General features: G+C 37.1%; 1 protein-coding gene across 2 annotated transcripts in view; it reads left to right on the top strand.

Moving 5' to 3' along the window:
* Window positions 1–23,702, top strand: part of Ophn1 (oligophrenin 1) — a 358,580-nt gene that overhangs the window by 283,007 nt on the left and 51,871 nt on the right. For both annotated transcript variants that reach the window (XM_052733231.1, XM_052733226.1), the window contains exons 16-18: window positions 7,939–8,023; window positions 11,567–11,625; window positions 12,358–12,463. In XM_052733231.1, the coding sequence (XP_052589191.1) occupies window positions 7,939–8,023; window positions 11,567–11,625; window positions 12,358–12,463 (250 nt within the window). The remainder of the gene's footprint in view (window positions 1–7,938; window positions 8,024–11,566; window positions 11,626–12,357; window positions 12,464–23,702) is intronic.

Below are 23,702 nucleotides of genomic sequence, written 5' to 3'. Positions count from 1 at the left end.
AAACCATTTGTCTTTATCCCTCATTGCCTTCTCATGTCCTCTTTCTCTACCCTTTTCTCCTTTTGTGGTGTGTGTGCCACAAACAAGAGAAAACATGTTTACCCAAGTGGGACTTATTTCACTTAACATGATCTGAGGTTCCACCCATTTCCCTGCAAGTAACATAATTCCAGTCTTCTTGATTTGTATTTACTGTCTAAATCACATTGCATGTCCTTACCTTCCATCATTGGCATTTTTGAATCAGTGACTTCCCTGCCTCTGTTTCCATAGAGTGTCTCTTGGCAATCTTCTTTAAAATCTTCCTCTTTATTCAAGCTATATAATCATAGCCCTAACCCTTTCGTTTTTCTTGCCAAGAGTAGAGAGAATAGGTCTTTTGATTTTGTTGCTGAGGGATGTTGTTCAAGTCAAAAGCTTAAGAGCTCTCTTAGACAATGCGTTGCTTAGAAATCTCTGGTTCCAGGAAAGTACAACACAAATTGTATTTATAGACATTAATTTTTTAGGTAGTCATGAAGTTTAATCAAATCGACTTTTAGCTTAGGGGTGGTAATTTGCCAACTCTAAACTTAAGTAGGGAATATCAAAACATGTATAAATCTCAGAAGCATAATTTGACTAAGTAAAGAAAGTTTCAGAAGGATTCATGCATTTTATTACCATTTGGGTATAGTTTAATGATCTGAAACAAACAAAATAGTGTGCATGTATGTGTTTGTGTGTGTGTGTGTGTGTGTGCAGTGTATCACCTGAATCATAAATACTGAATTCCTGTAACTATTGATAGTGATTGTCTCTGAGTAGAAGGGAATTGGTGCCTAGACTGGATCAATTTAATCATAGTAGTTAACTTCTTCAACTTTATGATTAAAGTTTAAATCATTTAACAGAGTGATCTGGCAGAAATAGGTTATGAAGGTATCATTAGCTTGATGCTTTTAAAAAAGTTTTTCTCTGTATACTTGAAATATTTTACAGGTTAATGAGACACACATCATAAATCAAACAAAGTATGTCTGTAGATTGAATCTGACCCCGATGCCATCTTTACCACCTTGCTGTTTATGCAAGCAAGCATTCATTCTCTGTGGTAGAAAATGAAGTGTCTTTATGTCAACAGGTTGGAATCTATTCCATATGTATCTGGAGGCTATTAATGTAATAGCAGTTCAGGATGAGTGATCTGGATTTTAACCAACATGTAAGCTGGTTTTCATCAACCTTTATATATTTACTTCCCTTTGCAAAATCATTGCATAACTTCTTGACAATATATACACAGTACAGTTACTTCTTTATGACCTTGTTTTCTATCATACTTAAATTAAGTTTTTATTCCCCTCATGGCTTCATGGGACTCATATGCAGACTCAGCTTGTTCTGATTAGATCTAATTATTTCATAATCCAATTGACCACTTCTATTCATCATGGAAGGCTGTTTTCAGATTTGCCACTGGCTATGTCAGCACTATGTTAGAAACCCTGGAAAGCATTGTGCCTTTCTAATAAATAATACGATGTTCCATAATCATTGTCTGTCTTGTGCCAAGATCAAGACTCAGGCTTTTCTGTTAACCTTGAACCCATTTAGTTATGAGTTATGAAATGATTCATATAGTGAACCTCCAGAGGGTAGAGATTTTATTTTATTTACTATATATTCTTAGCTCCTTGAAACAATTTTTGGAACAGAATAACTACTTAATATGTGCTGAATAAATGTGTCAATAATGACGTTATTCTTGTCAGTGGACACAATTTTACTGTGGTTTCTAGGGGGATGTGGAACTAGTCTTAATGCAGTTTAAATACCACAGTGAGAGAGGGAAGCTTTCAGAATTCCGAGTTTGTGATTAATTAACTGGGAGTTTCACCCTGGTTTTGTTCTTTCTTTAATTATAATTTGATTTTTTTGATTTCCCAATGTTTCCATTTTATTTTTTCAAATTCTGAACACTTAAATGCCAACTTGTAGTTCCTTTTAATAACTGAAACATCTCTGTGTATGTGTGCAAACTTTCTTCATATTTAATTCCCATATCTGTGCTTTGTCATTTCAGTGTTGATTTTAGCACATTGCACTCAGTCATCATTGCTATAACGTTCTTAGTTAGTTGACTTTCCCAAAGATTAAAAGGAAATTATATCCTTCCTCACCAAGTTCCGAAAATATGTCTCTCATATACCTTGAAGGTCTCCAAATCTCCCTTCAGGTTTGGTAAACAGAGAAACTAGCAAGACTTAGCATGCAGTTATTCTCATGGCTGTAATTTATTTATTATGGTCAAAACATAAACCAAAATTATAAAAGAGGAAACGTGTATATGGTAGAATCTGGAAGAAAGAAGGCACAAGCTTCCAGGAATCTTTTTCTAGTGGAGTTACCTGAGTTTCTGTAGTATTGGTTGTGATAGACGCCATACTGCTTTATTTGCATGGTGAGATAGCCAGAGACTGATTTGCTGAGACTTTTATCAAGGCTGGTCATGAAAGCCACTTCTGCCTAGCACGTCCCCAAATTTCACAGCCTCAAAATCAAAGCAAGTCTTCACCATAAACTCTACTATACAAGACATCCAGACACAGTGAGCCACTTTATAAATTCAAACAATGTTGGGGACTGAATACTACATTAACACATGTTGCTTGTCTCCAGGCCAAAACCTTGTAACTACATTGAAATTTTCGTGAAATAATGTAATTCTAAGCAAAGGTGTCATGTTGTAACTCTGTCCAGGGCCATGTTCTCATGCTGTCAAACTTCTCTACCTGGAAATTATTGTTACTTTCTAATTGCTAAAGGTAAAAAGTAGTTCTCTTGCCAGCATTTTCCTTTCAGATAGTCTCATTGTGACTCTGGCAGTGGCTCATCTCTTACTCTTTCTGCTAGTGACTACATCCTCACCTCGCCATGTTGTCTCACCTGTGGATGGGCCTTTGTTACCATTTTCCATAGTTGAAGAAATTCAATTTCCTTTTGTTGTTTCTTGGTATGTTATGATCCCCCTATACTGGAAGCATCTTCAGTTCTCTATCTTTATCACTGAACATGGCTGGAATCCTTGCTCTGAAATCTTTGCTCTAGAGTATCATTCTGAACTACTTTCTACTCCGCCATAGACATTACTATAAATATTTAGCATATAATTTTTTAAAGTTTCTATTGACAGCCAGAGTTGGTTAGTTTGCCCTCCTTGCAATTAGGTTATGTTTGAGAAGTAAGGTATGCCATCAAAGAATATTAAAATATCTTGTTGTTAGCCAAGCATAGTGGCACACACCTTTAATCCCAGCACTTGGGAGGCAGAGACATATGGATCTCTAATTTTGAGGCCAGTCTGGTCTGCATAAGGAGTACTGGGACAGCCAGGACCACATAGAGAAACCATGTCTCAAAAACAAAGCAAAGTAAAACAAAACAAAACAAAAATCTTCTTGTTTACTGAAGTGAACTTGAGAGTTCCAGAATTTTTCTGAAGATCACAGATTTTCTTAGTAAAAGAGATTGTTCACATTTTAGTCCAGGGTAAAGGAACTTACCTGGAAGCGAACTTTGTAAACTTACTCAGAAAGTTTATTACATGTTGAGTCTTCAAAGATAAGAGAACAGAGAGCATATCCACCCACAATTTTGGAGAAACTAAGCAATTTAAATTTGAATAGATGCTAAGAGTAGTGACAAGCTCATCAGAGTTCTGAAAATTGTGCCATTTCCATTTGACCACTTATTATTTTTTATTACACACACACACACACACACACACACACACACACACACACACACACACACACACATAGATTATAAGATTGTAATTACACCATCTGCCCTTCCCTTTCCTGCTATAATGCCTCCCATTTACCCCCTTGATCTCTTTCAAATTAATGGCCTCTTACTTATTGTTACATACATACATATCTACACACACACACACACACACACACACACACACACACACACGCACACACACAACCAAATGCATAAGATAAACCTTCTCAGTCTTTATAATGTTGCATGTATGTATGTTTTCAGGGCTTATCATTTGGTATTGGAAACCAGTCAGTGTTCTCTTCCCACTTTGAGCATTCCTTAGTAGTTCTTTGTTTAGGTTTGAGGCCTTTTGAACTTGTCTTCTTCCACTAGCATAGCTATTGTGTCATCCTTGTTCAAGTCTCAACAACATAGTGACCTAAATAACACTTGATGCTTCAAGGAAATGAACTCTCACAGCAGACTTCCTGTTCCTCTGCCTCTTAAAATTGTTTCATTCCCCCTCCCAAACTGATCCCTGAGCCTTAGGTGCAGGAGTTGGGTTGTAGATTTGTCAGTTAGGACTGGGCTCCACAACTCTACATTTTGATTGGTTATGGTTTCGGTAATGGTCTCCGTCTGTTGCACAGAGATATTTTTTGGATGAGGGGTAAGGGCCAACACTTACCTGTGGGTACAGGGACAAATATTTAGAAAGTTAGGGATTAGGCCAGAATAGTAAAGTGGTGGTTGTAGGTTCTCCTCCATGACCTTACTAATCTTGGGTAGTTGACCAGGTTTCTGGTATCAGGCATGATTTCCCTCTTGTTGAATAGGTCTCAATTTTAGAGAGCTGATGGTTACCACCAAGGCATGCTTGCCACTGTTTCACCCTTAGAGTTATCCTGACATGCTGGGCATTGCTGTAGTTCATAGACATAATACCTGGTAGTACTATTAGTTGTTTCCTTCCTTGCATACACGGTTCCTTCTTGTACCATAAAAGCATATGTGTGAAAGAGGCTTTCAGTCCAGATCCATTCCAGGTCTTCTGAGTCTTGTGGATGAAGTTCATGGTGCCTTTATCAATAGGGCCTTACCTTCCACCTCTGGATCAGTTCACCAGGTACAGCAGCAATATCCTCTAATGTTTTGGGAATCTCACAGAAGCCTCAAAAGAGGGCTTCTCCTGCCTGGTCTTAGGGTTTTTGTTAGATAGTCTGTGGCTCTTGGGGGAGCATTGTCAGCTCTGATGGGAATATTTCATTTAAACTATATGTATTTTGATACAGAGTTTTATATGTGTCATAGGTATTTTAGGTATATAGATAATAGTATGATTCCTTAGGCCTTTTCTGATACCCTTTCTATTATGTTACCTTTCTCCCTCCTTCTTCTCTATTTGCATCCTCCTTTTAGACATGTCCCTTCCTCAGATCACTTGTACTCTGCTATTCACCTTTCTATTATTACTCCTTTCCCATAATGGTATTTTTTAAACTTTCTTGATTTCTGTAATTACTCCAGATTATGTGTATACTGACATCTGAAGATTTGTAGCTAGGAACCTCAGAAGTGACTGTTTTCTTTCTGGGTTTGTGTTACATCACTCCATATGATCTTTTATGGTTTCTTCCATTTACCTGCAAATATCGTTTTTCTTTACAGCTGCATAGTATCCATAGTAAATAGGTACCATGTTTTCATCATCTATTTTTTAGTTGAAGGGCATTTAGGTTGTTTCATTTTCTAGTTGTTGTCAATAGAGCAGCAATGAACATGGATGAGTAAGTATCTATGGAGTAGAATGTTGAGTCTTTTGGGCATATGCTGAGGACTGGTGTAGTTGGATCATATAGTAGGTTTATTTTTAGCTTTCTGCCCACTGATTTTCAGAGTGGACAGACCAGTTTACAATCCCACCAACAGTGAATGAGGGTTCCCCTTTGCCCCACATCCTCTCCAGCTTTTACTGTCAGTTGTGATCTTTGCCATTATGACTGGGTAAGGTGAAATTGACATCTAGGTAAAGATTTGTTATGCCCTACTTGTTTTCTGGGTGTTCTCTTCTGGAATCTATAAACCGAGTCCCTAGACAGGCAGCTACTAGCCAACCTGTATTCTTTTGTAGGGCTTTCCTATATTGAGATTTGTTTTGTTGGAAGTTTAATTTAATTTTTGTCGGTTATACATGTATAGATGTTTTTCATTTACAATATCAGTTGAAACTTCTAGAAGTCTAAATCCTAATTCACTGAATGTTGTCATTCAGCAATGTAGCACTTTGGTGTAAGGGTTGTATTGTAGTTATATTAATTGGGGCTGGGCACTTCATAGTCCTTCTCAGCATTCTCTCTCTCTCTCTCTCTCTCTCTCTCTCTCTCTCTCTCTCTCTCTCTCTCTCTCTCTCTCTCTCTCTCCTCCCCTTCCTTGCCCTCCTTTTATATATGTTTTCTGATGATTCCTTCCTGCATTTGTGGTTTGACATTTATCATTAGTCTTAGGAAATTCTTAGTTGTTCAGTTCTTTATCTTTTCTGTTCTTTATCTCTATTCTTTTTCTTTCCCATTCCCTTACCTTCCCCCCGACCCCCCAGCATTGGGAATTGAACTCAGGGCCTCACACATGCAATAAAAGCATTCTGCTACTGAGCTACATCCAAAATTCTCTTTTATCTTTCTTTTCTTCATGATGATTCTTAACACATGTATGTTACAACTTTCATAGCTTTAGATTCGGTTTCCACTTTTTCATCCTTTTTTGGTTTGTTTTTTCATTGTAGAAGTACCTATTGGCATTTCTTCAGATTCACTAGTGTTTGTCTCAGCTATGCCCAGTTCTTAAAGGCATTCTTCCTTCCTATTACAGGGTTGTGAGTTTTTGCATTTGTTTTTATGCTTCCTTAGGTTTTGTATCTATCTCCTGTTTGTCCATCTCTTGTCTTATCCACTTTTGTGTATTATAGCCCTTAACATTAATCACAGATGTTTCAAATTACTGAGTTCATATTTCCAAACTCTCCATATCAAAGTGTGGTTTTTATGTTTCTTCTGCATCTTTAAGCTGCGTTTTCCGACATTTTGTAAGTTAGACATGATGGAATAGATTAAAAAAAATAATGGAGGTGTGTGTACCTTTAGTATGAAGCTTTATGTTTGACTCAGGTTAAGTTTGTGTTTTTGACTTTCCTCTATCTTTTGTTTGCCATAGAAACTTAGAGAATTGTCAGAATGGGTACTGTTAGTATGTAGAAGGATGTGGTGGTAAGGTGTCATGGGAGGGGGAAGTGTTCCATAACTCATATGATTCTTTGTCTACTCTCCCCCTGGATTGTGACTTTTCCCAGTGCCTTTCAGTTTATTTTTGATGTTCCCTGTAAGGAGAGACAGTTTTGGTATGGAGTTGAATGTTTTCTTCAACTACCCACTTCATTTAGATTGTGGTAAAACTGTAATACGTGGAGTACGGTGAAATAGTTTCTGTTTAGCCCCCAAAACTCTGGGTATATGGTTAACTTTCTTCCACCTTTACTAGAAGCATGAATTCATAAGGGAATTTTTCTCAGAGTTCTACTCAAGGTAAAACTACTAGGGAACCCAAACCTGTGATGTTCCATGATGGGATTGGGCTACTCAGTTTTCAACTCTGAAACTCATCTATATTGGGTCTTAGCAATCTTTTCATCTACAGATTAGGTTTCCTGTGCTGGTAATGAATGCTTTCCATGGTGTTTCGGCTCTGAGCTTCTGCCGGAAGGTGCTGACTCTGTGCAGCCTAGGTGCTGACTCTGTGCAGCCTAGGTGCTGACTCTGTGCAGCCTAGGTGCTGACTCTGTGCAGCCTAGGTGCTGACTCTGTGCAGCCTAGGTGCTGACTCTGTGCAGCCTGTTTGGCAGCAGCTCTTTCCTTCACCATCTCAGAACTTTGGTCATCTACAGAGTGGTTCTGTTGGTTCAGCGTTGCTTTCTCACAGGGTGTCTGGAAGTGATAATTTCCAAATTTCTTACATACTGAGCCAGCATGCAAGATAATTTTTGAAAACTGAGAAGATTTCTTTTTGTAAACTTTTGGTCTCTTGAAAATTAATTAGAGTAGCCATCTAAGTAATATATTTCATTTTTAAAACAGAATGTAACAGGTAAAATCTGTTGGAAGATTATTTTTTGTTTTTTTTTTTTTCCCTTAGATCCAAAATGTCCAGGAGATGTCGATTTTCACAATAGTGACTGGGACATTAAGACAATCACAAGCTCCTTAAAATTCTACCTCAGGTATGCTTTACTTCAGTTGGGATTTTGCTTTTCATGATGGCTGAAATTTGTCTAGGTGGAGATTGGAGTTGAGGTAGTCTCAGTTTCAGAAGCTTGAAAAAGATTGCTAAATAAAAGAAGAGAAGAGAGAGGAAAAAGATGTTTTATGTTTGTCTTTGAGACAGGGACTAACTATGTAACCTAGGCTGGACTGGACCTTGATACAATTATCCTGCCTCAGCCTCATGAATGCTAGAACTATAGACATGGCCACCACCTCAAGCTCTAGAAAACCTAAACTTTAATATGAGTTTTTAATATAAAAAGCATTTGTTACTGAAAACATATTTTTGAAAAAAACACTATTCTTTAAAACTGTCCTCTTCACGGAAGACAGTTGTTTGGCTCGAACTGTTTGGGGGGCACTCAGGCAGGGGGATCGGGATCTGTCCCTGGTGCATGGGCAGGCTTCTGGGAATCTGGTGCCTGTGGTATGACACCTTGCACAGCCTTGGTGCAGTGGGAAGTGGCTTGGACCTGCCTAGGCTCAGTGAGCTGGGCTCTGCTGAATCCCCATGGGAGACCTCAATTTGGGGGATGTGGGGATGTGGGGATGTGGGGTTGCTTGGGAAAGAGGGCTGGGGGTGGGAGGAGGGGGGTCTGTGGATAGCATGAGGAGTGAGTAGAAAATTTCTTAATAAAGAAAAAAAGCTAAAAAAAAAAAGAAAAGAAATCAGGACACAGGTGACACTATCATAGAAAAGAATTTGAAGTTAGAGGACCTGGGTTCAAATCACAGCTGTGGAATGAGACAAGCCAAACTTGAATGATTGAAAGCCGCAAACTTGCTTTCCAGGGTTGTTAGCATGAAATAAAAATATCAGTTCCAGCCAGAAGCTCCAATATTTAGGAGGTAGAAATGCTACAAACTCAAGACCAGCCAGGGATATGCAGGTTGCATAGTAAGACTCTATCAAAACAAAATAAACAAAAATACATTGTAAAAAAAAAATAACAAAAACCCATCCTCTTGTGGGTATAGCTCAGTAGTAGAGTCTTTGCCCCAGAGACATAAAGAGAAATAGAATATGCCTATACTGTACTGTCATGTTTTAACCCATATAGGTGAAAATATAAAGAAAATACAGTGTTGGAGATAAATGAAGTGACAGCAGTAAGAAAAAAGATTAACTTACTAGCAAATTTGAGGACACACAGTGCTGATAAAATTAATGTCCTATTTATTGGCATAAGTATATGTTATTTAAAATATGTTTGAATATGTGTATATAGACATATATGTATATTTATATGCATCCAAACTCTATATATATCCCTAAATTTTTTGAGGCAGTGAGACAGGGTCTCACGTTGTAGGCTGGACTAGAACTCTCTATATAGATCAGGCTGGCTTCCAACTCACAGAAATCCACCTGCCTCTGCCTCTGTACTGCTGAGATTAAAGGTATGTACTACCATACATGGCACTCCCTTCAATTTTTCACTACCATTCTTTTTTTTTTTTCACTACCATTCTTTATGTCCTATAATATGCACTGTAGTTTCAAGTGTTTTCTTTTCCATTTTGTGGTCTTTTAGCATTATGATAGATATTTAAACTCTGCACTCTATCATTATTCCAAACAGTTGGGTCATGATATTGCTGTTGAGTGACCTTCCACTATAGCATAGTTTAATAATGAGAGAGCAATCTTATATGAATAATTTCTGAAGACTTGAGATAATGAGAGTAGTCAATGAGTAAGTGATGTACTGTCCCTATCCTCCTTAAAAGGAGTCAGTATTTTCAAAGATGTGTTTCACAGGCTTTCTTCAATTTAAATCCTTTCTAGCTCAAGCCTAGTCAACAGAAGGGAAGGCCAAGCCTATGAGTGGCCAACACATGTAGTAAGAGTTTATCATCAGTGGGACTGTCATATGTGCTAGGCTGTGATCACTCTTGATTTATTTCAATTTAATTTTTAAGGAAGAAGGGTTTGTTTTTGCTTGTTCCTTAAGAAAGTATCCAGTCCATCATGGCAGAAGTGGTGGCAATAAGAACATGAGGTCGCATTGTATGTGCAGTCAAGATGCAAAGCTGATTTATTCTTACTTTTGTTTATATAAAGATTCATGTCAGTGGCATAAATGGTAAGAAGAGACCTTTGAAAGAGTCTGTGAATGGAATCCTTTCACTGCTTATGGTCGTGAAGGAGAAAGGAATCTGGTTTGTGCAAACAGAAAGAATAGGAATCAAGAATAAAATGAATGTGCTAGTCCATGGGGCCATTTGGATTTGCCATGGAGAAATAATGTTTATTAAGAAATTAGATGTAGAGCCCTTCTTGTGCCCTTCAATGGCAGAAGTGGAAACCATGATGCTGTGCTGGTACTTAAAACCACAAAAACAGATGACCCTCTGTTCTATGAAACATGGCAGACTGTTGGGAAAACAGCAATATAATGTTTTATGGCACCCCCTTTTGTCTAGTAGTAGATACCTCTGAAATAGAATCAAAACAGTAGCTAAAATATGAAAATGAGTGTATTTCATCTAAAAATATTCATTTTCCATCTCTGTTGAAGATGGAAAGATTTGACTCCCGTGAGTCCATGTGCTTATTTGTGTAAGTAAATATGGCTGCCATTGTAGAAAAATAAAGGCACTGTCATGTAAATGAAGATTAAATATGAGACATGTGCAATATGAAAATTTCCTAGTCTCTGTAGATTTTTGAGTTTTCCAGGCCTCTAGTGTTGTAAAAAGAGAAAGGAGCCATGATAAATTCCCAGAGGAGAAGGTCCAGAAAGGCGCAAATGATTAAGAGAAAAACCAAAATCAAGGGATTCAGGAAAATCCAAGAGCTAAGTCTCAAGGAAGTTTGTTAACAACATCAAATGACACAAAGAAGACAAGTAAGTTAAAGAATGACAGTTGTCTTTGTGTGCAGCATTGGAGCAGTCACTGGTGGTACTGGTAAGAACAGCTTCCTTGGAGAAGTTGAAGTGAGTCAGATTATAGTGGATTAGAGAGTAAATCAGGGGATTCCGGGACTAAGAAGTAGAAATGTCATGTACATTACTTTCTGTAGAAACCTGGCTGGAAATGTGGACACTTCATCAAATGATCTTGTCTTTGCTCCTGCCATTGTGGTTAGTGATTTCCCAAGTGTTAGTTCCATCCCAGAACTCATCTCTTGGTTCTAATCCTGCTCTACTTCATAGGATCAATGGAAGTGTCAAATAGAACAGATATAAAAGTGCTTTGGAAATTCTTCAGATCCATCAACTTGTAAGCACATGGTCATATTTAGAGTAGGTCTGTCTTAGAAGCATCAGGACTGGTTTTTATTTCCTTTCACGTTGGGGAGCTAATTGGAGACCTTACTAGAAGCCTCAGCCTATATTTTTGCACACCTTCTTTTAAACTTTGATCCCACTGGTAAACTTCTGGGAGATGTATGTAATCAGGCTAAGCTGTGGGGCCTTAGTACTCATAGAACCGAGAGTCCAAGGTCTGATTGCTCCTTCCTCCAAAAGAGTGATTGTTTTCATTCATTTCAGGAATCTTTCAGAACCTGTCATGACTTATAAGCTTCACAAAGAGCTCGTCTCTGCTGCCAGTAAGTATGTGCACTGCTAGTTAAATTCTCTTGTCCTGGTTTCCTAGTCAGTTTACAGCAAAAAGCTAGAAAACTTCTTTGAGGGAAAAACTCCCAGCATAAACTCAGATTTTGCTCACTGCCAAATGAGAATATTTTTGTTTGCTAACTTTTCAAGGTAGATAATTTTGACAACCGATGTTAGTGGCATGGTTTCAAATAAATTGGCTAACTGGAGGCATGTGGTGTGTACTTTTGGGCTCTTTCAATAATTGACTTTGGAAGGCAGCAACCTTAGTACCACACACATTGTGGGTGGGGAAAGGGTTTCTAACTGGAGGCTTTGCTTAGGGCTTTAGAGACAGCCTGCTGGGACTGCAATTCTGCCCGAGACTGTTTGTCCACAAGCTTCTATTCCCCCACTGTCTCGTTTCTTCATCCCTTTAGGCCTGTATTTTGTTTCTTTTGCTTTTTAACCTCTCCTTGCCATTGTTGGTTTTGTTTTTATTTTTTCTCGTTTATTCTGTGTCTGTGTCTATTTCTTTACTTGTTTCCTCTTCATCTCTTTTCTTCTCTATCTCCCTCCCTTTTCTTTTCTCTCCCTGTCTTCCTCTCCCTGTACTCAGGTGTGTGTGTGTGTGTGTGTGTGTGTGTGTGTGTGTGTGTGTGTGTGTGTGTGTACACACACACGTGAGAGTTTTCTTAATCCAGTCACCGAAAAGCTAAACCATCTCTCTATGTTCTCTCTGCCAGAATCTGATAACCTGGATTACCGTCTGGGAGCTATTCACTCCCTAGTATATAAGCTACCAGAAAAGAACCGGGAGATGCTGGAACTTTTAATCAGACACTTGGTAAAGTAAGTAACTGCTGGGTTTTCAGAGTTTCTGTTGAGGGTTTGGCACACATGGTAGGACTAAAGAAAAACTGACTCCCAAATCATTGAGCACCATCCGGCAACTTTTTCTTGGGCCATCTGAGTATTCTCTGAGGGAGGTCAGTTTTGCATTCTCCCTTGTATATATCCTAGAGTCAACAGGCCCCTGGTCTGTTTTAGCTGAAAGGTAACAGTAAGGTAGTGTGCTGTGCACCAGGACCCGACGTGTACTTTACTGTCAGACGAGCCTAGTTTGGGATCCCAGTTCTACAACTTTCTTAGCTGTCTAATCCTAAGCGAGCCCCTCTGAGCTTCTGTGTGTTCATCTCTATGATGAGAATACTGATGACTGTGAAGTAGGAGTGTCATGCATTCAAAGGAACGTAGGAAAGCATATGACATATAGTGAGTTCTTAAGAAGTGTGATTTTTTTTTTTTTTTTTTTTTTTTTTTGCCGGGCACAATCTGTGTGTCTGTAATCATAGCATTTGGGAGGATAGTGTAGAAAGACTGTCAGTTTGAGGCCAGACCAGACTATTATGTAGTGAGGCCTTGCCAAAGGAAAGAAAGAATAAAAGAAAGGAAGTAAGGAGTGAAAAGGGGAGAAGGAAGGAAGGGAGAAAAGGAGGGATAGATGGAGGGAGGGAGAGAGGAAGTCAGGGGAGAGAGAAATAGATAAAATGAGAGATGCTAGCATCTGGTCAACCTCCTGGCCTGGTATGGTAGATTAGGAGACTTAGAAGGGGTATACATGCTCCATCATGTTGCATCATGGGAAAGATTCAATTTTGTGAACAAAGACTAATTTACATGGATCAAAACAAAGACAGAAAGCATGCAGTTCAGAAGTTATCAAACTTGGAGTGCTTATTTCAGTTCTGTTGCTAGCTCATTTGATTGGTCTGTGCCTCTTTGAGCCTCTCCTAGTATTGTAAGCAGTAATGTGTAAATAAACTTCAAAATTATAATGCATCCTAAATATATATTTAGCAAATAAGCCTATCTACACACTCCCAAAATTCATCATGCTACATTGCCCCTTTTCTAGAGAGGATCTAAACACTTAAAATTAGTTGCTCCTGTTATATATATATATATATATATATATATATATATATATATATATATATATATATATATATATATATATATATATATATATATCGAGAGAGAGAGGGGGGGGGTCTGCCTATCTGGATCTCAGGTGTTCCTGTGATGTGAGGTATCTCCCAAAATCTGATGCAGCTTGTACCTTCTAAGATTTTTTTTACACTTCTACAGCAAGTGGATATTAAAGGTGCTAATATAGATAATAAGCATGGATAACAAAAAGATAGACTGTGGTTTATTGTTGATGTCTGCAACTCAAACTAATAAAGAATATTAAGAGACATGTTTTCTCCAAAATGTACTTTGATGTAATCTTAGTAAAAATACAAAAATCAATAAAGAAATTACTTGTGCATTAATTTGAAGTTGCTGTAGGAAAAGTAGCTTTGAGTTCCATTTGTAGGTCTAACTCTAATTTGTTATGTGACCTAAAGAAAGTCCTTCCATTCTTTGGCCCTCAGTTTGTTAATATAGAACTTGTTCATCTATAGCTGGAAAGAGCTGAATCAGCTATTTTTCAAGCATTCTTTTAGCTGTGACTTTCTGAAAATCTAATGTATAACAAGAGCCTAAGAACTCATGATAACTTTCTTGCTGGTAGTGACCGATGGGATATCTGCCTCCATCTTCCTGTCTACCTGATTTACTTCAGCATTTCTGCTCTTCAAAATCTTTGAAACAAAAGAGATACATATAGATGTATCACAGAAATAGAAAGACTTAAATGTGTGAAAATTTAATGCTCAATCTCACCGTAGTAATGAAATGCAGATTGAACTTTTACTGAGCTCTCATTCATTGACAAATTTCAATTAATATTTTCTGTCAATGAGATTATGGGAAACATGCACTCTGATTAATTGCAGTATTAGTTTAGTTTGCTCCTAGAGAAGGGGGATTCAGAACTAGTTAACACTTGTGCATATTAATATTCACTTAATCTACCAGTCACATTTTTTGACATCTTCTCTAAAGATACATCTCCACAAATTCAAAACAGTGTTGGTCAGTGCAGCATAATTTTAAGAACAAAAATTGGACATAGTACATGTCCAACAATGAGGACTTGTTGAATGAGTAAGGGTCTATTCTACCATGTAGTATTGTGCACTCATAAAAAAAGAATAAGGACTTTGTCTGTGCAGGGTTTTTTTCCCCCATGAGATACATTGTACATATTAGATTATAAAACAAGCAACAACAGCAGTTGCAGTAGCAACAAAAGACCTAAGACATAAATCAGGGGGTGTAATATTCTAGATTTTTTCTAATAGAAGAGGAAAATTAAAAATGTAAGAAATCACACACATATTAAAAAATTTGTCAAATGAAGCACAATGTGATTTAAAAAATACCTAATGATTCCAAAAGTTAAATATATGTTCTACATGAGCTGGGAATTCTATTTCCTCACTATATACCCAAGATAAATAAAAACAGATGTCCATACAAAACCTTACACACAGATATTTATAACAGCATTATCCATAATTATTTAATGGTGTAAATAAACCTAGCATCCGTCAGTATATAAATTGATAGCTAAAATATTGCATAGTAATTAGGAGTTGCTGATGCTGGATGTGGCAGGTTTTTATGGAATAATGAAAGCTTCTTGCATTAGACATTAGTGACAGTTACACCACTCTATAAATATAATAAAGCCATTGAATAATACTCTTTCAAATGGGGAACTTTATGGCAGATATACCTCAACAAAGTTATGCAAGTTATAAAAATGGCTACACATGGGGAAAGGTACTAATGACATGGAGGGGGATAGGGACTAAGTCACCTTCTGATATAGTTTTTACTTCCAATCAGTGCTAATTTGTACAAATTCAAAAATAAAATAAAAACAAAGCAAATTTTAAGAACCCTAAAACAGGACACCAAAAAAGCAGATGAATGTTTGTCAACTTGATAATAGAAACACATAGAGAAAGCGGCTATTTCAACTAAGTTGTCAGCACATGCCTCAGACTCATCCTTAATGAAACAGCTTTGGAAAACAAGAAGAGCTACAGAGAAACTTTAAGCATCACCTGGTTGACTTATTAGTAGTCATATAAATATGGTCTAAATATGTACACATTTTATAAGGAAGAAACATATATGTGCACACATATTTGTATGTGTTTATACATTAATTTAACAGAAGCTAAGGTTCATGATGTAAGAAAAGGAGAACTGGGTACAAAGTTAGAGATGAAGAGCAGAGTTTTGCAATATTAAAGGTAGTGGGGAATGTCTGTGAATTCACCATACAAAGTAAAACAAAACCGTCTCTTCCAGCCTTCAAATGATTCTCTCCCTCTTCAAAAAATATGTGAGTGTACCTAGTGCCCAGTTCTTTGTTTCTAAATACTATTCCATTTTCAAAGGGACCAGAGTGACTTAGGAAAGTGGCCATTCCAGATATGGGATTTGGAAACACTAGGTGAGCCTTGAGTAAATTATACCACAAACAAAGGTATTTGCTTGATAGGGATGACACCAATGATGTTTGGGAAACCTGAACATGAATATTTGCTCATAGCATATTGAAGAAGCAGAAACTCATGGGGAAGATGGTAAAGAAAGAAGAGCCACTAATAGATGAATAGCTCTTAATGAATGTGAGAGTGATAGCAAAATGATTAGCTTGTAACTGCACTACCTTGTTTTTAAGCACTGATCAAATGATCAAAAGAAAAAATTAATATTGAGAGACAAGATACTCATATCATTTCAATGTATTGCCTCAGGCTACTAATTATAAGTGGACACTGTGGATCTTTACACTGAGGCTCTGTTAAAGATAATTGTCTTATATCATTGGTCAATATTAGCACTGCCAATAGTGATAAAATTTGACCCTGTATGTCTCCTAATTTGATAAAGTGTGAAGTGTAAAGCATAAACTATGAAATGTTTAACATGAATCAAACTAAGAAACAAAAGTTTACAAATACAGAGAATGCTTGACATTCTATGACACTATTGGCTTGGGTTTATAAAAAAAGTCAGTATCATGGGAAAGGAGGTGGGGATCCTAATAAGCAAATGCAGTGCATGAATTTTGATTTTACCTACATGTGAAAAGCCTTAAGAGAGGGGATGTTTATTTTAACCCATCACTTTAAGAGAGGGGATGTTTATTTTAACCCATCACTTCATCATGGTAGAGTGAGAGAGGATGTTCATGGCAAAAAAGAATATCTTATATCATAATGCCAAGGATTAAGAAGGGGAAGGGAGGGAGGGAAAAGAGAGAGATGGAGAGAATGTGAATATGAATAACTTAGTGGACTTTGTCCACTTCCCCCTTTTGCTCCACATATGTCCCAAGACTATGGGATGTTGTTGACAACATTTAGAGCATGTCTCCCACCTTAGTTAATACTCTATGGAAATGGCCTGCCAAAAACACTCAGAGGTGTTCTTTAAGTTCTAGGTGTCTCACATTCAATCAGTTGCTACTCAAGATAATTCATCGTAGTAACTATCTCCAAAATTTTGCATGTGTTTTAAAACCTTTATAGCCATGTATTTCAGATAATGTAAATCTAAAAAATAGAGTTAGTGCTGTTTAGAAAACTTATATGGGGAAAATTCACATGTTTTCAAAATGCATGTAACTATCTTGCTTGCCAATTGCTGCTTTCACAGTGTATTTAATGATTATATCCGTGCCTTTGTAATGTATTTCTGCTCCTTGCTCTTTTCTAGGTTAATAGTAGGCAAAAATAAATAGACGTCTGCCTATTTGGGGTTCTCAGTTATCCAGTTCTTTTCCATGTCTGTAGTTTCTATTAGTCACAGATAAGAGATCACTAGTAATCTCCTCTCCAACAATCTCACCATTCGTGGAAAACTACAATGGAAGCAAATGTCATGCCTAATTCTACCATTCATACATGTGTTTATCAGTACGCAGACACAAAGGGAGTTGTACAGCTTGTTCTAGCAACTCAATGAAGTCCCATTTCTCTGCGCTTTCAGATGTGTTGACAACATCTTTTGTGAAAGTCTTACTTGAGGCAAATGAGAAAATGGAGTAGTATAATTGGAGTTAGGCAATAAAATTCTTTGATCTAATGGGAGAGATGTAAGACTCTTTCACAGTTTTGCCTCTGTACTGCCATTTGAAAGGTTCAGGACTATTAGGTTTACTGGAGTCTTACTTTTGTAATAATCCTGATGTCTTTTCAGAAGCAGTACTTTGTACTGCAGAAATTAGAAAGTACAGAAAGCAAAACAAAAATTACCTTTTTTTATTCTACACTCCGTAATCATTTCTGATAATATAACACATATTATTCTAAATCTTTTGTGCAAGTGTGTTTATATAAAAGCATATTTGTGTTTGCTAATAAGATGAGATTACAGTGTTCTCCAGCTTCCCTTCCCACTTTTTGGAGGCAGTCTCAGGTAGTCTAGGCAGACAGGAATGTAGCTGAGGAAGGCTAGGGGCTCCTGATCCTCTTGTTTCTGTCTCTTGAGTTCTGGGATTACAGGTCTGCACAACTATGCCTGACAGCCTCTACTTACCTTGTTCTATAGTTTCTGCCTTTCCAGACTGTATTATCATTTTCCTAGTTGACATTTAAATACTGCTCTTTAAAGGTGTTTGTCTATTTTACCAGCATATTACCACACATTCTACCTATCTGTTATATCCTTTTCATCTCTTTAATTTAGCACCCCCCAAAGTATTATGACACTGGTGTATTGATGGTAGCACACCATTGCCCTGCACATTGTTATTCCTTGTTATTTGTTTGTAACAGACAAACTCATTTTACACTCCTGGTAGGCCTCATACTAATGATACCCGTACATTAATATTCTCAGTGCTGGAATTATAGGTGCTTGGTTCCTGCTTACTAGTTTTACTTATTTTTTTATTTTTAGCCTATCTCCTTATTGCTAGTGTTTCTTGTATATGGCAGGTTACCATTAAAGGCTGAATGGATTCAGGTTAACTGATTTGGAGCTACAGCAAATAGTAGGGGATTATTATGTAACTTATATTTCATCACATCCGGAGAATCATAGTATTGGTTTATTCACTTATTGATGTCCACATTATCCAGTGCTATAGTTTTCTATCTGTTCATATAAGGCTAGGTGACTGTATATTAGTCACAGTCAATATCTATATTGATATTGAGAGCCGATGAAAAATAATTTTTACCACCTGTCATGCTAACTAACAAAGCCTTCATTATTGACTGCAGATGGTGTTTGCAAAATTTTATTGTAACCCTCTGTGTTCTTGTTAGTCTTTTAAATACAACTAGTCACTCTTAGAGTATAAACATATGGATTCATGATTATAATAATACAATCATAAATGTATGAGAGTACACATGCAAGTAAAAAATATGTAAAAATTTTCTCATTGATTCGGAGGGCACTTTCCTTTTTGAAGTTGTTATCTGCCTTCTGGAAGCATCTTAGAATTATCAACAGTTTATTAAAATTACTGTTATTAGATAGTTTTGATATAATTATCATATTCTCTATACATCAACTTGCTAATGGCTGCTCTGTTAGCATATTGTCATTATTGCAGTTAAGTTATATTCATATTCAGTTTCTTTTTGTATTTAAAATGTCTTAAAATATTATATAATGATTTGAAAATAAAATTTTCTTTCTTATATAAAGTAATTGTTTGGTTTTAATTGGTGGCATTGAAGTAGTCTAGGACATTGTACTATGTTGAAGTATATCTCATAAATTACAGGTAGTGTGCTACTGATGGAGAAAGCCAAAACTGTCTACACTTAAAAGGACACCATTTTGGGGGAAAGAGACTGGTCATTTTTGGTACTGACTCTCTCTGTTACTGCCTTTCCTTTTGAATAAATTTGTATTATGCAAGACTTCTAGTGTGTATATACAAAAATTAAATGAAGGAAGCAGCATAAAGAACTTGTGTGTTCATCACCCAGATTCAGTTCTCAAGAACACACCTTATTTTATCTATTGCCCCCCAGTTTTCATCTGCCTGTTGTGTGATTTTTAAATAAATCCACGACACTATATTTATTTCATTCATAAATATCTCAGCTTCAATTTATCCTGAAAAGATGAGAACTCTTTGTAAGCACATCTCTAACAAAATTATGATAGCTGAAAGAAAATTAATTGTAATATCAAATAATCTGTGCTAAAATTTATAGTGTTTACAGGTATATTGTTTCTTTCTCTAAATGAGGATCGTACACATAGCAATCTGATGAAATGAGTTTCAAGTATCTAATTTCTAGCAAAATTTGACTTGAAAAGTACATATGTGAGGCTTTGTTAACTACATGGCTAACCTGTATCACATCTCCACAGTTGTATAATTATAGCTTGGATGAGGCATATATACTATTTAAATGAATAGAAAAGCTGTGTTCAAGTAAAGCTTTATTTATAAAAACACAAGGTAGTGAGATTGTGTTTGGCTGCTTGATCTCTAGCATTGTTTTTCAAATTTATTGTATATCAGAATCACCTGTAACATTATAAAGCACACAGAGGCTCAGATTTGATGTAGTGTGCAATAGAGACTATATATTTTTTTTACTATATACTCAATATATAGGTTTCCTGTATGACTTTACTTTTTCTTGTGATTTGTTAAAGAAAAAATGTTACTTGTCCTTTAAAGTTTCCTGTAGTTGAGAATTGAGTATTGAAGCTTTGCTTTGCTCAGTTTCCAGTTTGTGTGTGTGTGTGTGTGTGTGTGTGTGTGTGTGTGTGTGTGTGTGTGTGTGTGTGTGTGTTTAGAATTGGGAGAACATACATAATTGATGGTTCAGGAGACATGTAATGTGTGGCTCTCATTGTTTTCGAGAGCAGGATTTTCTTAGTTTCATTTCCTGGCAGGCTAAAATACACTTTCGATCACTTAATAACTTTTTCACCTTACACATGACAGAACGGATTCTTAAGGATGGGAAAAGATAGGCACAAAGCCACACAGTACATTAGTAATAGAACCAGGGATATGATTGGAAGTGGATTCCTTATTTAAAAGTCAAAGTACATCGAGTTCTTAGAGTCACTGAACCCTAAAGCTGGATGCTATTGACAAGTTCACATAAATAGCCTCCACTCCTTCTGCCAGCTTTCTTTGTAAACCAGAGGTCTCACTCAACTGAATAACCTGCAGAGAAAATTCAGAGTGCAAACATGTTTTATTTGTCTTAGACTATTTTTTTTTTGGGAAAATATTTAGCTCCCAAATTTTAAATTTTAAATAATTAACATTAATGCCTTGATTTCAGGAAATGAGACAATTTGCCACACTGGGCCTGGTATGCTGGAGTTGAGTAGTGGTTCCTTCTTGGAAGTAGTATAATTTTCTGACTTGCCACAGACTCCAGTGCTCTTTTAGGGTTTTTTTATTAGTTCTTTGAGAATTTCATGCAGTGTGTTTTAATCATAATCACCCTCCCCCACAATTCTTCCCAGATCTACCTCTTGTTCCGTACACACCCAATTTTGTGTCTTTTTACACATCAAGTCCATTTCTTTTGCTTCCCAAATATTTGTAGATGTGCAGCCTTCCTCTGGAATATGGTCAACTTATCAGGGCCTATACTCTTAGGAAAGACTGATCCTTCATCTCCTAGCAACTGACATTTGTGATCAGCTCCTCATTGACGAGTGGGGTTTCACACCCAACTCCCTTCTCCATGTTGGAATTTGGTATGTCCAGATCTTGTGTGTGATGTCACAATCATTGTGAATTCATATGTGCAGCTGCCCTGCTTTGTCAGGAGGACACTTGGCCCTTCCCCTCTTTTCATCCCCTCTTCTGTAATGATTAGATTAGAGATGATGAAAGTCATTTCATAAAGCAAGAAATAACATTGAATGGTATCATAGTGGTTTAGAGAATGTGTGCGTATCTAAAGGGATCAGCCACATGTTCCAGGCCAATATACCCTATTTGTATGACCTCTTTGGTCCTCAAAGCATTTTAATTTATTTCTTCAAATCTAAACCATCAAAGAGAGTTGTTATCTTCTACAGTGGAGAGTATAACCTCCTTCAAATACTCATTCTTTTGTTTTAATCTTGTATTAAGTTCTTTGACATTTTCATACATGTTTGTACTGCTCTCTGGACAGTCTTTTGTCTCTTATGCCTGTCATCTTCCTCCATCCACTCCACATGCCAGTCCCTTTCCCAAATTGATGACTCAATTGGGTTTGCTTTATGGCCTACTTAGTTAAAAAGGGCTATCTGTGTAACCATTACACTGGAACTCTCTATTGGAGCTTGGTGGGGTCACTAGTGGGTATACAACTGTTGACCATGACTCCCCCTCTCCCTAAATCTGTCAGTAGCAAATAGTTGATCAATGACAGATAGGGCCCCTTGAGCCCCTTCTCCCTTTTTATCTGACAGTGACAGCCTCATTCTTGAGCAGACCCCGTGCAGACAGATGTTCCCAGTTGTTATGCGTTTGTGATGGCAATAGCTATTTCTTGTCCAGAAGATAGCATTTCACAGCCCCTTTCCCTGTCTTCTGACTCTTCCAGTCTTTCCACTCCTCTTCCACAATAGTCCTTGAGCCTTAGCAGGATGGTATTGATGTTTTGTTTAGGGCTCAGCCTGTAACAGTCATTTCTTCTCAGCACATCTTGTGGTCATAGGTCTCTGCATTCATGCACATTCTCTGAAAAGAAAGGCTTCTCTGCTTAAGGCTAAGAGTAGTATTTGTCTATCGATATAAGTATAAATAAAGTTATGTTGGTTTAGCTAAACATCTTATTTTTAATTTTGATGCTGAAGTTGTATCCATTTGTTCTAGTCCTCATGGAATAGATAGAAATAGTACTGTAAACTTGTACATACTTTGCTGTTTACCATGTTGTTGGGGATTCACTCTTCTTATTAATCTGCAATTTGAGCTGTGACTTATACTTCTTTTTTTAAAATTAAATTTATTGTAAAGAACTTGAAAATAAATCATGCAGTGAGATTAGCCAGACCATATATATATATATGAAGAAATTTCTATATTTTGTACTTTTTTTGTACATAAATTATACTTCCCAGTGTATCATTGCTTTCTACCACTTTTTTCATCTGTCATTTTGAATATCATTCATTACTTCTGTGTATAAAATCTCGTTACATTTCTCAGGCTGGCTTCAAACTCTTGAGCTCAAATGATCCTCTCACCCCAACCTCCCAAGTACCTAGGATTATATAGCCCTAGGCCACGGTGATCAGCTGTCCTCATTCTTTTTAGCTGCTGGGTGGTGGTTAAGGCAGGAACTTATAACTAGTCAAAGTACAGAGAATAAGTGCCTTTGGAGTGCTCAGCCACATATGGCACATCTATGTCACCACCTTCTCAAGGTTCAGGGACGATAGCAGAAGGATGATAAGATCCAGAGGTTGGGGAAGAACAGAGCAAATGAGTGATGAATCATGTCAGATTTGCTGCACTCATGAACTTAAAGCAGCTGTGGATGCCTGTACAAGATCAAGTACGCCAGCATTCTATCATGGAGGGGCAAGGAGTTCATTAGGACCCCCCCCCCCACACACACACCTTTGGTGCTATGGACAGTTGATTGCTTCTAGAGGAGGGAAAATCTGTTTTCTTTAAAGTTGTGACTCCTGGTAAGACTATCTCTCCAGTGGATGGCCCCACACCCAGAAGTACGGGAGTCAAATTGGGGTCAAATGGGTTATTAAATTTAAAAGTAAAAAAGAAGACATATAGTGGGGGTATGGAAAAGTTGGGGGGACTACTAGTGGGGGATAAATATAATCAAAATACATTGTATGACATTCTCAACGAATAAAATCTTTTTAAATGAGATAAAACAAAAATGTGTGCATTTAAAAAAGGTTCTACATGGAAAAATGTATATAGCTTGGGTGTAGCTCAATGATAGAGACCTTTCCTAGTGTGGATGAAGCTCTAGGATCCATCCCTTGGGCCGAAAACAAAGTGTGTCCTAAAAGGAGAGATAGCACTTGCAAATGAATCTCCCCAGGTTTCACTGGAAGACAGTGGAAGGTAAATATAGTAGGGAGAGTAGGAAGCTCCTTCAGAGAAATAGAAGTAAGTTCAGCTTAAAATCCTCCCATAGACGCTGCTGTT

This window comes from Peromyscus californicus, unplaced genomic scaffold (genome assembly GCF_007827085.1).
Source record: "Peromyscus californicus insignis strain IS unplaced genomic scaffold, ASM782708v3 Scaffold_10__1_contigs__length_136768540, whole genome shotgun sequence".
Taxonomy (NCBI): Eukaryota; Metazoa; Chordata; class Mammalia; order Rodentia; family Cricetidae; genus Peromyscus; species Peromyscus californicus.
The sequence above is the reverse complement of the archived record's forward strand: the minus strand, read 5'-3'. Positions and strand labels throughout refer to the sequence as shown.